This window comes from Arachis ipaensis, chromosome B05, assembly GCF_000816755.2.
Source record: "Arachis ipaensis cultivar K30076 chromosome B05, Araip1.1, whole genome shotgun sequence".
In the NCBI taxonomy this organism is placed as follows: domain Eukaryota; kingdom Viridiplantae; phylum Streptophyta; class Magnoliopsida; order Fabales; family Fabaceae; genus Arachis; species Arachis ipaensis.
In genome coordinates this window covers 3,655,050-3,667,790 of record NC_029789.2, presented here as the reverse complement: position 1 = coordinate 3,667,790, position 12,741 = coordinate 3,655,050, and the positions used below count along the sequence as shown (strand labels likewise).

General features: G+C 32.6%; 2 protein-coding genes across 4 annotated transcripts in view; both read left to right on the top strand.

Annotated features, from left to right (window-relative positions):
• On the top strand, nt 4,725–8,792 carry LOC107642518 (serine acetyltransferase 2). 3 transcript variants are annotated; one of them, XM_016345907.1, is made up of 10 exons: nt 4,729–5,226; nt 5,615–5,812; nt 5,943–6,002; nt 6,302–6,397; nt 6,504–6,528; nt 6,922–7,016; nt 7,444–7,610; nt 7,727–7,800; nt 8,240–8,298; nt 8,432–8,792. In XM_016345907.1, exons 1-9 carry the CDS (start codon nt 4,930–4,932, stop codon nt 8,266–8,268), a joined length of 1,041 nt encoding a protein of 346 aa, XP_016201393.1. In that variant the 5' UTR covers nt 4,729–4,929; the 3' UTR covers nt 8,269–8,298; nt 8,432–8,792. The 3 variants fall into 3 exon arrangements, 2 of the variants coding, with proteins under 2 accessions (XP_016201393.1, XP_016201392.1); XM_016345906.1 differs by having other exon boundaries at nt 8,424–8,792; XR_002362283.1 differs by lacking the exons at nt 8,240–8,298; nt 8,432–8,792 and having other exon boundaries at nt 4,725–5,226; nt 6,795–7,016; nt 7,727–7,788.
• The window catches only part of LOC107642516 (protein GRIP), a 9,704-nt gene continuing 8,275 nt past the window's right edge, over nt 11,313–12,741 (top strand). Inside the window, exons 1-2 of the mRNA XM_016345905.2 lie at nt 11,313–11,565; nt 12,099–12,616. Of these exons, the coding sequence (XP_016201391.1) occupies nt 12,133–12,616 (484 nt within the window). The 5' untranslated portion in view covers nt 11,313–11,565; nt 12,099–12,132. The remainder of the gene's footprint in view (nt 11,566–12,098; nt 12,617–12,741) is intronic.

Below are 12,741 nucleotides of genomic sequence, written 5' to 3'. Positions count from 1 at the left end.
TTATGTCTCGTCGAAAATCTGGTTGTTGTGCATAACGTATTAAAGCCAATTCCCCTTTTTCATCAGTGTTATTTATTTCTCTAGTATCCCCATAAGGATTAGATTCTTTTGATTTTTTAGTATGAATAAAAATAACTACACGTTTGACTTTTCGGGAACAAAATATTTTTAACCTTTTAAAGCTAAAAGAGAAACATATTATTTAGTTTATTTGCTAAATACAAGTGAAATGCCTGTATTAATTTTATTTAATTATCAAAATGGACTGAATATTGATCTTAGCTATAAGCATTAAATACTTTTCCCCTTCAATTATAGTTTGACATTAAAATTAGCTATAAGCATTCTTTTTTTCTTTTAGCTTGCCGTTCATTTTGTCCTAGTAGCTAGGTTGCGTGTTCCTTATCATAGTATTTACTACTCTTGGGACTTTAATTTTTATGATTTTTCAAAACATTTATGGTCTTGAACAAGTCATGTGATTTAGTAGTATAGTAGGTTACACAACATTATTAAAATAAGTAATTTGTAAGTTGTCTAAACATTTCAAAACATTTTTTTCTTATTACATTTTGGAATTTGTCTAAATTGTAGTAATTTAAATTTGTAATGTTCCTACATAGGCATCAACCATGATTATTCCTCTCGAAGGGGCGGGGCAGAGGGCCAAATAAAATGGAAAAAGAAATTGTTCCTCGGACTTACATGCATGCTTGAATCGCGACCACCATAATCGGAGGAGCCTAATATGCACATAATCAAGTTGAGATCAATTTTAAATTTTAAACATGACAAAGTAATCATTCTATACAAGTCAATAAAGTAATCAGCTAATAAGATACAATAATTTGTTTAAGTAAGTGTTTAAAGTTTGAATCTAATTTTGTATATATAATAATTATTGATTAATGATAAATTTTTAAATATAATTAAAATTTGTACGGATTTATTATTGGTTTATAGTGCAAAATCAGAAAATACTAAACAACGTGAATAATATATATATCGGATGTTCAATTCATTAGGTATGCAGATATTTATCTTAATATTAAGATTTAGGTGAATAATTTGAAGATGTAGTATGTTTTTATTTTATTGGACCAATTTTAAAGCTTAATGTTCATATTGTTTACAAAAATCATTGTTTACCTAACAAAATTCGTATGTATAATAGGTGTTCTTAATTATTTAGCTAGTACTATAAGAGTATAGACTATTTAATCTACTAGCATGCTAAAAAAATAGTAAATTAAGAAGGTGCATGTCATAGTATCTATTATAAAAAAAAAAATAAAAGTTAATATTTAAATTAAAAAATATAGAGTAAAATATTGTTTTATCCTCAATAATTAGGGTACATTTTAAAGTTATCTCTAACGTTTAAATAGTTTTATTTAAATCTATAACGTTTTAAAATTGGCTCAATGTTGTCTTGTCGTTAGGATTCGTTAACAGAATTGATGGCGAGACAAAATTGAGACGATTTTAAAACGTTAAAGACGTAAATATGACGAAAACGTTAGGGACAAAAACAATATATAGAAATAAATTTTAATTTTATCCTTCAATAATATCAATTTTTTACGGTACATAATTATTCAATTATTTTTTAATTACATCTAAGTAAATTAGACTTAATCACGTTACTTTTATTCTAAATAATTTTTTTTTTAATTTTTCTTTTAAAGATTTTTACTCTTAAACATTAATGAAGGATTACCATGTATTCATAACACGCGCAGCGGAAGGAAATAAAGGTAATCCTAAAGATCTATTTTGTACTTAAACTTTATTCCAATAATATACAATATATAGATCAGATCTAAATACCTGAGTACGCTAGTAAAAATCTTTTTCTCCTTCGATGGTACGAAGGCGCTATGCGTATCCACACCGAGACCAACATTTGCTGTCAACTCCTTGACCAATGGACATCTGATCTAAATTGAGAAACCTCTTGCAACTCTTTGCACACCATAAAATTCTTCTCCAAGAATTAGACTCACATACATTTATGTGCGTAGAGGTAAAGGAATAACAATCCTTGTTATTCTCTCTGTCTTTCTCATGTTGTCCTCTATTCTTGGCATACATATATATAGTATGAGATTTGTTTCTGATTTTAAATTTGAATCTCAATTCAAATTTAAATCATATCTTGTTATTTTAAACTTGAATCTTTTAAATTTATGAATTATATCATAACTCAATTTGAAACAGAATCAGTTAGGATCTCATCCAAATTTAGAATTCAAGTTTAGAAATAGAATAACTAATTATTCTCAAATCTCATATAATATTCTCAATTATCATACTATTATTATATTCTTGGTGCTAGCAAAAAATATAATAATATTCCATTTGAATTAATATAATTATTTATTTAATCAAATCAAATTAATAATTAAATAATTCTACAGCAAAGATTAGAACACTCGTTAGTGTGTGACCCCATAGGTTCAATACTAAGCGGGTAGTAAATTTACTAATCAAGGTTGGCGTCTAGCAACACTCCTCAACGACCCGATAGTGTGAAGTAATATATTTTTACTAAGAACCTTAGAAGAACAAAGTATAATTCCTTCCATCTTTCCATCTCTTGGTTAACTCTTAGAGTATGGTTTAATTGTCAAACTCTAACTTGTTACCATTATTATAATGAACTGTGAATGACCTAAGAAACTCATTTCTTCATTCATTCAATCCCCTTGGCCAAGGTTTTATTCATCTCAGTCATTATAATCATAGAGCTCAAACTCTTTACCGAGAGTTGACGGATTCCTTATTGACTAATCATTAATTCTACAAGTATTTAAATCATACCCAATATCCATTCAACTAGCACCCTAGGGTATTAGGTGTCCGGAATCAAAGTATAATAAATACATTGTTAATTACTATGACAGTCGCAGGTCAAAGGAAACTCTATTACTATGTTCATCTTGAGAATATCCTATTGACAAATACACGGTAATTATAACCATTAGAAATTCTCAGAGTGAGTCAGTTCAATGGTCATATCTCTATATGCACCATCTATATATATAATTTAATAAATGAGAACTATTAATCTTCATCCAATGAAGACCATTATATATATATTGATCTTTTCGGATTATTAATGTCCTTTTTAATAATCCTATGACCAAGAACAATTTAGATTAAATTATAAAAAGATTTATCTCTCAATATTGTGATCACTATCACAATGATAAATCTCTAAATTTAACCAAGGACGTTATTATATTAACATTTTAATATAATAACAATAACAAATTATTTGACACGTGATTGATTGGATTATGGTCATACTACTTATTCCCAACAATTAAAGAATTTCGATACCTTAGAAATAGAAGGTACAATTTATACTTTATTGTATATGTATCTTTTTTTCTTTTTTGCAAGTTTATGTACTAGTCGTTCTACAAACATTTCATATTGAGTAAAAATCTTTAAGAGTAAAATATAAAAAAATAAATTTATTTAGAATAAAAGTAATGTGATTAAGTTTAATTTACTTAGATGTGGTTAAGAAATAATTGAATAGTTATGTACCGTAAAAAATTGATATTATTGAAGGATAAAATTAAAATTTATTTTTATATATCATTTTTGTCCCAATGTTTTCGTCCTATTTAAGTTCCTAACATTTTAAAATCGTCTCAATTTTGTTCTGCCGTCAATTCTGGTAACAGATCCGTAACGACAAGACAACATTAACGACAAGATAATATTGAGACAATTTTAAAATGTTAAAGACTTAAATAGAACGATTTAAATATTATAAACAATTTTAGGACTTACTCCAAATATTAAAGACAAAAATAATATTTTACTAAAAAATATAAAAATAAATAATTTTTTAATATTTAAAACTTTTCATAAAAAATAAGTTCCACAATTTGGACACTAAAATTATAGTTACCAAAGAATTTGCGAAATAAGAAAGAGCATCAATTAAAGGGTAAGGTAGGCCTACCTTAGCTTTAGACTAATGGGTGAAATGAAAGCTGAGAAAAGAGCCAAAGCAATAAGGGGGGACTAGGAAGGACTCATCCTCAACCATCCATGTTGCCACTTCCATTACTGTTGCATTTTTGTCCCACACATTCACTCTCTCTCAAATCTCAATCCCCGCCTTTTATTTATAACATAATACTTACAAAACTGTTTATATACAAACAAATTTATTTCGTATCATATTTTTTCGTATAGATTTAAATATTCAACTAATCTAAATTAATTTTATTTCATATTATATTTAAACATCATTAAAACTCCTAAATAGAAATGTATTTTAAATAAAATAAAGATGATATAATAAAATAGTTTAATTTTGATTATTAATAATATAAAATATTTTATACAATCATATAATTATATTTATTCTTTCATATGATTATTCATGCGATCAGTGTAAAATATAATTATTTTTATTGATATGTCATTATATACTTTACATAGTACATTAAAATTAAATTCATAATAAAATAACATTTCAAATGGAATATAAGGTATGAGTTTTGTAAAATTTAAAATTTTTAAAAGAAGACTATTAAAGGTTTAAAGCTAACTTTTTCAAAATATATTTTTCTAAGAGGTTATAACACTTTCATTTAATAAACTAAAAGAAAAGTGACTTTTAATAAGCATAGGCCATAAGACCGAACCTAAAACACACGTCACATATGCTATACGATATATGTAACTACTACCTTCGCCTCAATTGTTCTGATTCTCGAAGCACGAAAACAGAGAGTAATATTAGCACCAGCTGCAAAAACTTGCAACCAGTGCACCGTAGTGTCACCCAAATCGTAACGAACAAACACCACCACGATTACGACACAACGACGCCGTTTTGAGTGTATATATATATTTGAAGCACACACCACACTCCACCCCGACGCGCGTGGGCTGGCTCTCATGGCTTGCCTGAGCCACCGCTGGGTCCCTACTCCTGACATGCTCTCCGGAGAACATTTGTCCCACCACCACCACCACCACCATCACCACCGCATCCACGGCGGCGATGGCGTTTTCGGTTCCGGCGACGAGGACGAGGGCTACTCCAAGAGCTGCACCTCTCTTCCTTCTTCTGCCTACCGGTTGGAGAAGGTGTTTCCCGTTTACGCCATGTGCGGGTCCGACCCGGATTCTGCGTCCGTGTTAGACGGGTCTGACCCAGTTTGGGAGGCTGTTAAAGAAGAAGCGAAGTTGGAGGTGCGTAAGATTTGCCTCTTTTCACTGTTCTTTTGGTCCCCGAGGAGCGTTTACTCAACTCGTGATTAATCACGTTTAATTATGAGGCTATTTTAACCGAATGAATTTAGAATTTAGAATTTAGAAAAATCGTTACTTAAATTGGCGTTGTTACTATTACTATCTTAGTTTTTGAAGTATGAATTTCCCGTATGTATGATTTGAAAGAAAATTTTAGTGTTTAGTTATATTTTGATTAGTGGAATTGTTGTTGAACTTTCATTATTTTTAGAAATGATTAGGAAGTTCATGAATTGTTTCAGAAATAGTGTTTGAATATGGTGCTGCAGTGTATACAACAGTGCATAGGTTATGATTTTCTTGGTGACGATGCTTTTTTACTTTGCAGGCAGAAAAGGAGCCAATCTTGAGCAGCTTCTTGTATGCGAGCATTCTATCTCATGATTGCTTGGAGCAAGCGTTGGCGTTTGTTATTGCAAACCGGCTTCAGAATCCTACCCTTTTGGCTACCCAGCTGATTGATATTTTTTGCAATGTGATCATGCATGACAAAGATATTCAACAATCCATTCGCCTTGATGTCCAGGCATATTGTTATTTTCTTGGCGTCATTGATGTGTTTCGAATAACTTATTTTAAGTTCAAATTAGCTATTGTAGTTGAAATTCCTCAAAGTAAGAATTTTATTCTTATGCCGTGTCGCTTTTTCCGACCAGGCATTCAAAGATAGGGATCCTGCTTGTTTGTCATATTGCACAGCAATTTTGTATATGAAGGTAATCTCTTTTTCTTTATGTTTTATTAGCCTTAGTGCCTTACATAAGTTCATTAGAAAGGAGTGACTCTTTTTGCAACTTAATCGCATTGCTGGGTTAAGGGTGCTAGTAGCTAGGTTCAACATCACTAAATGGTGCTGAACTCTGCATTCCATTCAAATCTCCTTGCTTTGATATCATGGTGTTTCCGTGTTAATATTCAGATTGTTTCTAAGGATTTCTATTCCAACCTCAGTGAATTCCTTTCATTATTTTCTGGTAGGACTCTTTTGACATCCAGTGTTGTACTCTGTTTACAGGGTTACCATTCTCTGCAAGTTTATAGAGTAGCCCATGCATTGTGGCACCAGGGACGCAAAGTTTTGGCCTTGGCTTTGCAAAGCCGAGTAAGTGAGGTAAGTACCTATTCGTCAAATATACACAAGGGATTTAGTACACCATTAAAAAGGGAGTTGCTTAATCTGTTGCTCATGATCTGAGCTGGTCTCTTTCCTTCAACAGGTTTTTGGAATTGATATTCATCCAGGTATGTTGTTTTCATCTTTGCTTGCAAATGTGTAATATCTTAAGTACAACTTGATATTATTAACAAGTAAAGGGATTGTATATTTGGGATTAATCTTAGGAAATGTGTTTATTTAGAGTAACACTATATCGTTGTGAATAGCTTCATGTTGGGACTTGCAATTTATTTTTCTGAATAAAGGAGAAAGAACTTGATGAAGCAGAAGGTATTTTTCTTTAATTCTTGGAAGCATATAAATGATTGATATCCTTACTTTTTGCTTTTAGCAAGAAAGTTCTCGAGTTTTGTCTTGAAGGATGTTTGCCTCTCCTTTCAAGATAGCGATAGCTCTTTGGTTATTACTGCTATTGAACTTTACAGTTTCACCTTTATCTTTTTTCCTTCTTCATATAGCTGCAAAAATTGGGGAGGGAATTTTATTAGATCATGGGACTGGCGTGGTTATTGGTGAAACTGCTGTTGTTGGAAACAGAGTTTCATTAATGCAAGTGAGTTAGTTTCTTCATTAATTTCCTTTTATGATCTCTTGCTTCTAATTCTTTTATGTGAATTTTAAGTTGACCCTTGCATAAGAGTAGAAGATTTTTATTCAAAATCAATGTCTCTTAAGAGCTTTATATTTTCTATACAAAAAGTTGACAGAAAATAGCTAACAATTTTTTGTGTGTACTTTGACCAAGTTGCCCGTAATATAAATTATAATTACCTGGAAACAGCTCTGAATGATTTTGATTTCCAGCTTTACTAATATTTTCTTAGTATAAAAAAATCATTTATAATACTCGTTTAACAGATACTTATCATTACTACCAACATTTTCTTCAAGGGGTTTAGGAGTAAAATTGTTCTTTAGCAAATGCTATTTTAACACAATGCTTTCTTTAATATATTTATGTAACATACGTGATTTATCAGGGTGTAACATTAGGAGGCACGGGGAAGGGAACAGGTGATCGTCATCCCAAGGTAGGCGAAGGTGTGCTGATTGGTGCTAGTGCAACTATACTTGGGAATATAATAATTGGTGAAGGTTCAATGATAGCTGCTGGATCCCTGGTGTTAAAAGATGTCCCTCCCCACAGGTATAAATTAATAACTTTTAGACACCGATTATTACTTGCAAGTTTACCTGATTAATGATTTGTTTTGTAATAAAATGTTAACTATTATAATGTTGTTTTATTTCTTTGTTTTAAAGTGTTGTGGCAGGGATACCAGCAAATATTATTGGAGGTCTTCATGAGCATGACCCATCTTTAACCATGAAACATGGTAAGCAGATTGTTGGAGCATCACTTATTACTGAAAATTCCTTTTTACCCCGTCCTTTGACTAGGTGAAGTGGTGTACTAGGCAGATTGGTTGCTGCTGTTATAAATTGGCCAAAAGTTGTTGATAGAAGTTATGCTTATAGTGTCATATTATTATGGAATATATATCATTGAATTTCTGTTTGCATGACAGTTCCTTTACACAGTAAATTTCGGATTTTTTAACCTACCATTTTATTTATGCATCTATTACTCATGAAAATATATATTGAGACCAACTTATGAATACAATCCACCAATAAAGGAACCTCTGAATCATATAAAGCTTTGATTTATAGTACAAATTAAATATCCGGCTATGGTTGCCTTTATCACCTTTATTTATGAGTAATGGAGTTACCTAATTACTTATATCATTTTTTGTTATTGTGATTGTGTAGATGCTACAAAGGATTTTTTTACAAAGTAGCTGCTAACTTTAGAGATGAAAAGCCCAATGGTTAGCTCTCTTCCTTACTAAATTTGAGGATCATTAGCTCTCTTCATGAATTGGATTCTCTATCCCCAATACCAAGCTTCAATTTCTCATTTGTGTGTGTGTGTGTGTGTTGAAATGTGTTAAAGTGTTTCAGGTCTCAGAATCCATAGAGAAATTATGTGAGCAATTGAGTATTTGGGGTAGCATAGATGTGATTGGACATTCATTGCCTTCTTCCAAGGAAGGATGATTATGATATATAGTTATATAGTTATCTTAATATAAAAGTCAGTTCAAGATCTAGATGCCAATAGTAAGAGTAAATTTAACTTTCATGATTGTAATTTATGCTGCTGAGTGCTGAGGTTGTTTGTTGCTTGCACCAGTATTGCGAAGGCTAAAATGCTACTGTAATGTTATTTGTGTCTCTACATGCTCCTTCCTCTAATATTCTATTGGGGGAGAATATTCGGTTAGTATTAAGCTAATAATAAAATGGTTTTTGATTTCTGCAATGTAGTTGAAGGCAACAGCTCTAATAATCATATAGTATTATCAAGCAAACTAGTAAAGAAACTATATGGAATCCTTCTGGTCCAATCAATGCACCTCACTCATAAAAATGGTGAGTTCAAAGCTTATTCATGGTCTATGTAGTTTTAAATAATCTCTTAATACAAATAAAATAAAATAATCCTTCACTATTTATTTTCATAATTTATGTATGTAAATAGATGCAGCTATAAAATTGGCATCTCATATAGCTAATGAAACATTTCATGATTTTCATTCCGGTACTATGCACGAAATTATTCCCTAGTTTGAGATTCTTTTAGATGAAGTCAATTAGCAAAAATCTTTTCGCTTGATGAAAGTTTTCTAAATTTAACTTTTAGACTTAATTTAATGAAGGCATAAACATTGAAATCCCTGCACAAATTTTTTTAATAACAGAACATCAATCTATCTTCGAGAAAAACAAGTGCAAATAAAACACGAATATTGATTTTAGAGGTAAATATTAAATCGGTATCCGAAAGATTTTGGTGTTAACAAAATGGTATTTGACTTTTGTTATTGACAAAATGATTTGCTAATCTCTTCCTTCACCTCCTCACCCCAACCCGAAACCCTAATATCTTCACTCACCTCTTCCGCCGTTACTTGTATCAGAGACCTTTTTGTCTACCTTTTCTTGAGACTCCCTCTCAAGTCGATTTGGTTTACTCGCGGCCTTCCGTCTTCTCTTTCCTCGTCAGGATAGATCGAATTGAATGAGAAACCTAAGCGAATCAATAATATCAGGCTTTAACTACAGATTGAAAATTTCATCCATTTTAATTAGATGTCAATTCTTTCCTGAAACTAGCTCCAATAACTGGGCTAGATAGGGCGTGAAAAGGATGAAGAAGATGGCTTCTATTCAAACTCTCTATCATTGTCTGTAAGAAGAGAGAGATGTTCGATATTGCTTCTCCTCTGTGCACTTTGATGGCTTTGCCGGTTGCTTTGCCGCTTGATGGTAGAGCGAATCAAGTTTGGAGGAAGAAGAGGAAATGGAGGAGGTGAGGGAAGAGATTAGGGTTTCGGGTTGGGGTGAAGAGCTGAGGGAAGAGATTAGCAAATCAAGCTCTCTTTCTCGGGGTGTTCATGGATCGGATTTGATATGCATATCCGCATTTATCCGAATTCGATTCGAAAATTGCGGATATGGAACTTATCTACAAGACTATCGGATTGGATCGGATCTGATCCGCACACTTATAGGATCGGATTGCGAATTTTATATAGGTATCCGCATATCCGCGGACCGCAAATCTGCAAAACACAAATTGTAAGAGGACATGGGCACGACGGAAAAGAGGAAGGAGGGAGCTGTCCCGTCATTGCTGTTGTGCACTATTACCGCCTCTGAAGTCAGTTAGAGCTGCCGCCTTCAACGCAATGAACATAACATGAGGAGAGAGAGTGAACTCGATCTTCTTCTCTTCTTCTTCTTTCTTTTGTTTCTCTCTCGATAACGCCATTGTCATAGCGGCAAGTTCTCCTTGTCAGAAACATCATCAGAGCTTTCTGTCATTATTACTGAAGTTCTTTCGATTGTTACATCAGTATTTTTCGTTCAATGTGACGTCATGCTTTTATGTTTGAGTATTTTTGTGAAATTTTAAAATTTTTCGAAAATTATTTTATCAATAAGAAAATTAGGTACCATTTTGTCAACGACAAAATCTTTCAGATACCAATTTGGCGCAAATTATTTTTTATATTAGAGTGAAAATGGTATTTTTTAGTATTATGAATTATAAGAGTGTTATTCTCAAATGTAAAACTTTTTTATTTAAAATGTGACAATCGAAACCTCCGATTTATGAATTTCTTTAAAAAAAAATCACAACAAATAAATCGGCCCATTGGATTTGATATTAAAAAAATTAAAAAAATCAACTTACAATATAATCGGACCTACCAATTACTTATTCGGAAATGGATCTTCTCCAGTTTTTTTAACACTTGACAAGATACCGTGTGATTTCTCATACCAAAATAAAAACACATGCACCACCAATAGAATTGAATTACACACATTCTCTTTCATAATAAAAATTTTGTGGAAACTCAAGTGCAGTCGACTTCACGTAAAGTTGATACCTGAGAGCCGTTAAATGATTTGACTGATTTGACTAAATTTTCATCTAACAGCTATCAGGTATTAACTTTACATAAAGTCGACTTCACCTGAGTTTTTACCTTTTATCCCCAATTTAGTATTTATCACTTAATTTTTTTATCCCAAAAAATATAAAAGGATAAATACAATAAGGTGAAAACTCTGTGAATTATTTTAATATGAAATTAATATTTAAAAACTGCTAAATAATTTGATAAATTTAATTAAATTATCGTCTAATAATTTTTAATTATCAACTTCATTCGAATACAACTGCAAGTGAGGCTTTACCATACAATAAAGCATGAAAATTGTAGGAAAACAAAAACGAAACAGTACGATGCTTGCGATTACTAAAATACCCTCATTAAGTTGATGTAGTTACAATTTTGACGCCGGATCCAAATCGTGAGTTCCTCGTATGAAGCAGAAGAAATAAAAAAAGAAATGTACAGACACCGTGAGAGGGCCATTTACGAACGGCATCGATTTATTATCTCCTTCTCATCCTCCGTTCACTGCGGCCTGAGATCCATTCTGCCACCGCCGATCTCACCTTCCCACGCCCAAGCGGACGGCGGTTCCCGCTTCCAAATCGGACAAGCGCCGTTCCTTCGGTAAGTTTCTCTTCCTCCTCGTTGATTCTGTATGCCGAGCTCCCTGTACCTCCTGCGCAATACAATCAATTATGCTTTCTCCCAATTCGCAATGTTACTGTGTTTTCTTTTTGAATTCGAATCTCATTGCGTGGCTCACAACTTTTTTCGACGAAGGAAATTGAATGAAACTAAACCTGAGATCGTTGTGTCCTCTATAACTTAGTTTCTGACATGCTCATCTGTTCTGGTCAAAAGCTATGTGAGACCTGTTCAATTATTTTGGGTTGTTACTTCCACTTGTATCGAGCATTTTAAATTTGTAGTTAAGCTTTTTCTTATGAACTGAAAGTTGTAATGTTCGACTTGGTATTTGAAGGTTTTACCATAACTTCTTTTTCTCTCGCTGTTATCCAATTTTGACATTATAAGGTCTAAGTCCCCAAGGATATTTATTATGAAACCTTGTCTATTTGAGAATTTCAATCTTAACTCATATTAAGCTAAAGTAGTAGGTTCATGCTTTCATGGATCTTGACTGTGTTCAATTGCAGCTCACTCTGGTAAAAGTTGCGACACAAGAAGTCAATGGCATCTGGTGAAGGTGACACTCTGGGAACTATGGAAAATTGTGTAGAAGATTCTTCAATACCAGAGTCGCAATTGTCTGATGAGCATCATCATCATCACAAACACGGTAGCAATGGAGATCTTCCGATGGAAAATGGTATATTCGACGGCGATCAAGGTCCAGCTGATAGTTATGATCAGCTTCTAGAAATGGTTGCTGACCTCAGATTTCAGAATGAATTCTTGAAGTCCCAGTTTGATGGATTTCGAAATGTAAACCATATACATAGTGACTCTAGTCTGCAGAAAGGAGTTGGTGGTCCAGAAGGTGAGGAATCTGACATTGTGAAAGAGCTTCAGAAAAGGATACAAGCACTAGATAAAGAACTTCTGGTAGAAAAACAAACAAGACTTGCATCTGAAGAGGCTTTGAAGCACCTTCAAACGGTATACTCAGAGGCAGAAGCAAAGGCCAGGGAGCTGTCTGAAAAGCTCGCAGAAGGTCTGGTTCCACTTTTGTGTTTGTATGAAACAGTGAAAGCCATTCATAAAAATAATGACCTGCATTGAATGTTATGTTACTGCTCACTGTTCATGAATAATAGAATTGACATCACTATAAAATGC

What these genes read in the sequence shown, in the direction of transcription:
- LOC107642518 (XM_016345907.1), top strand. Translation starts at nt 4,930, where the DNA reads ATGGCTTGCCTGAGCCACCGCTGGGTCCCTACTCCTGACATGCTCTCC. An exon ending in AAGAAGAAGCGAAGTTGGAG is followed by an intron (nt 5,227 to 5,614) that starts GTGCGTAAGATT and finishes TTTACTTTGCAG; the next exon opens with GCAGAAAAGGAGCCAATCTT. An exon ending in CCATTCGCCTTGATGTCCAG is followed by an intron (nt 5,813 to 5,942) that starts GCATATTGTTAT and finishes TTTTCCGACCAG; the next exon opens with GCATTCAAAGATAGGGATCC.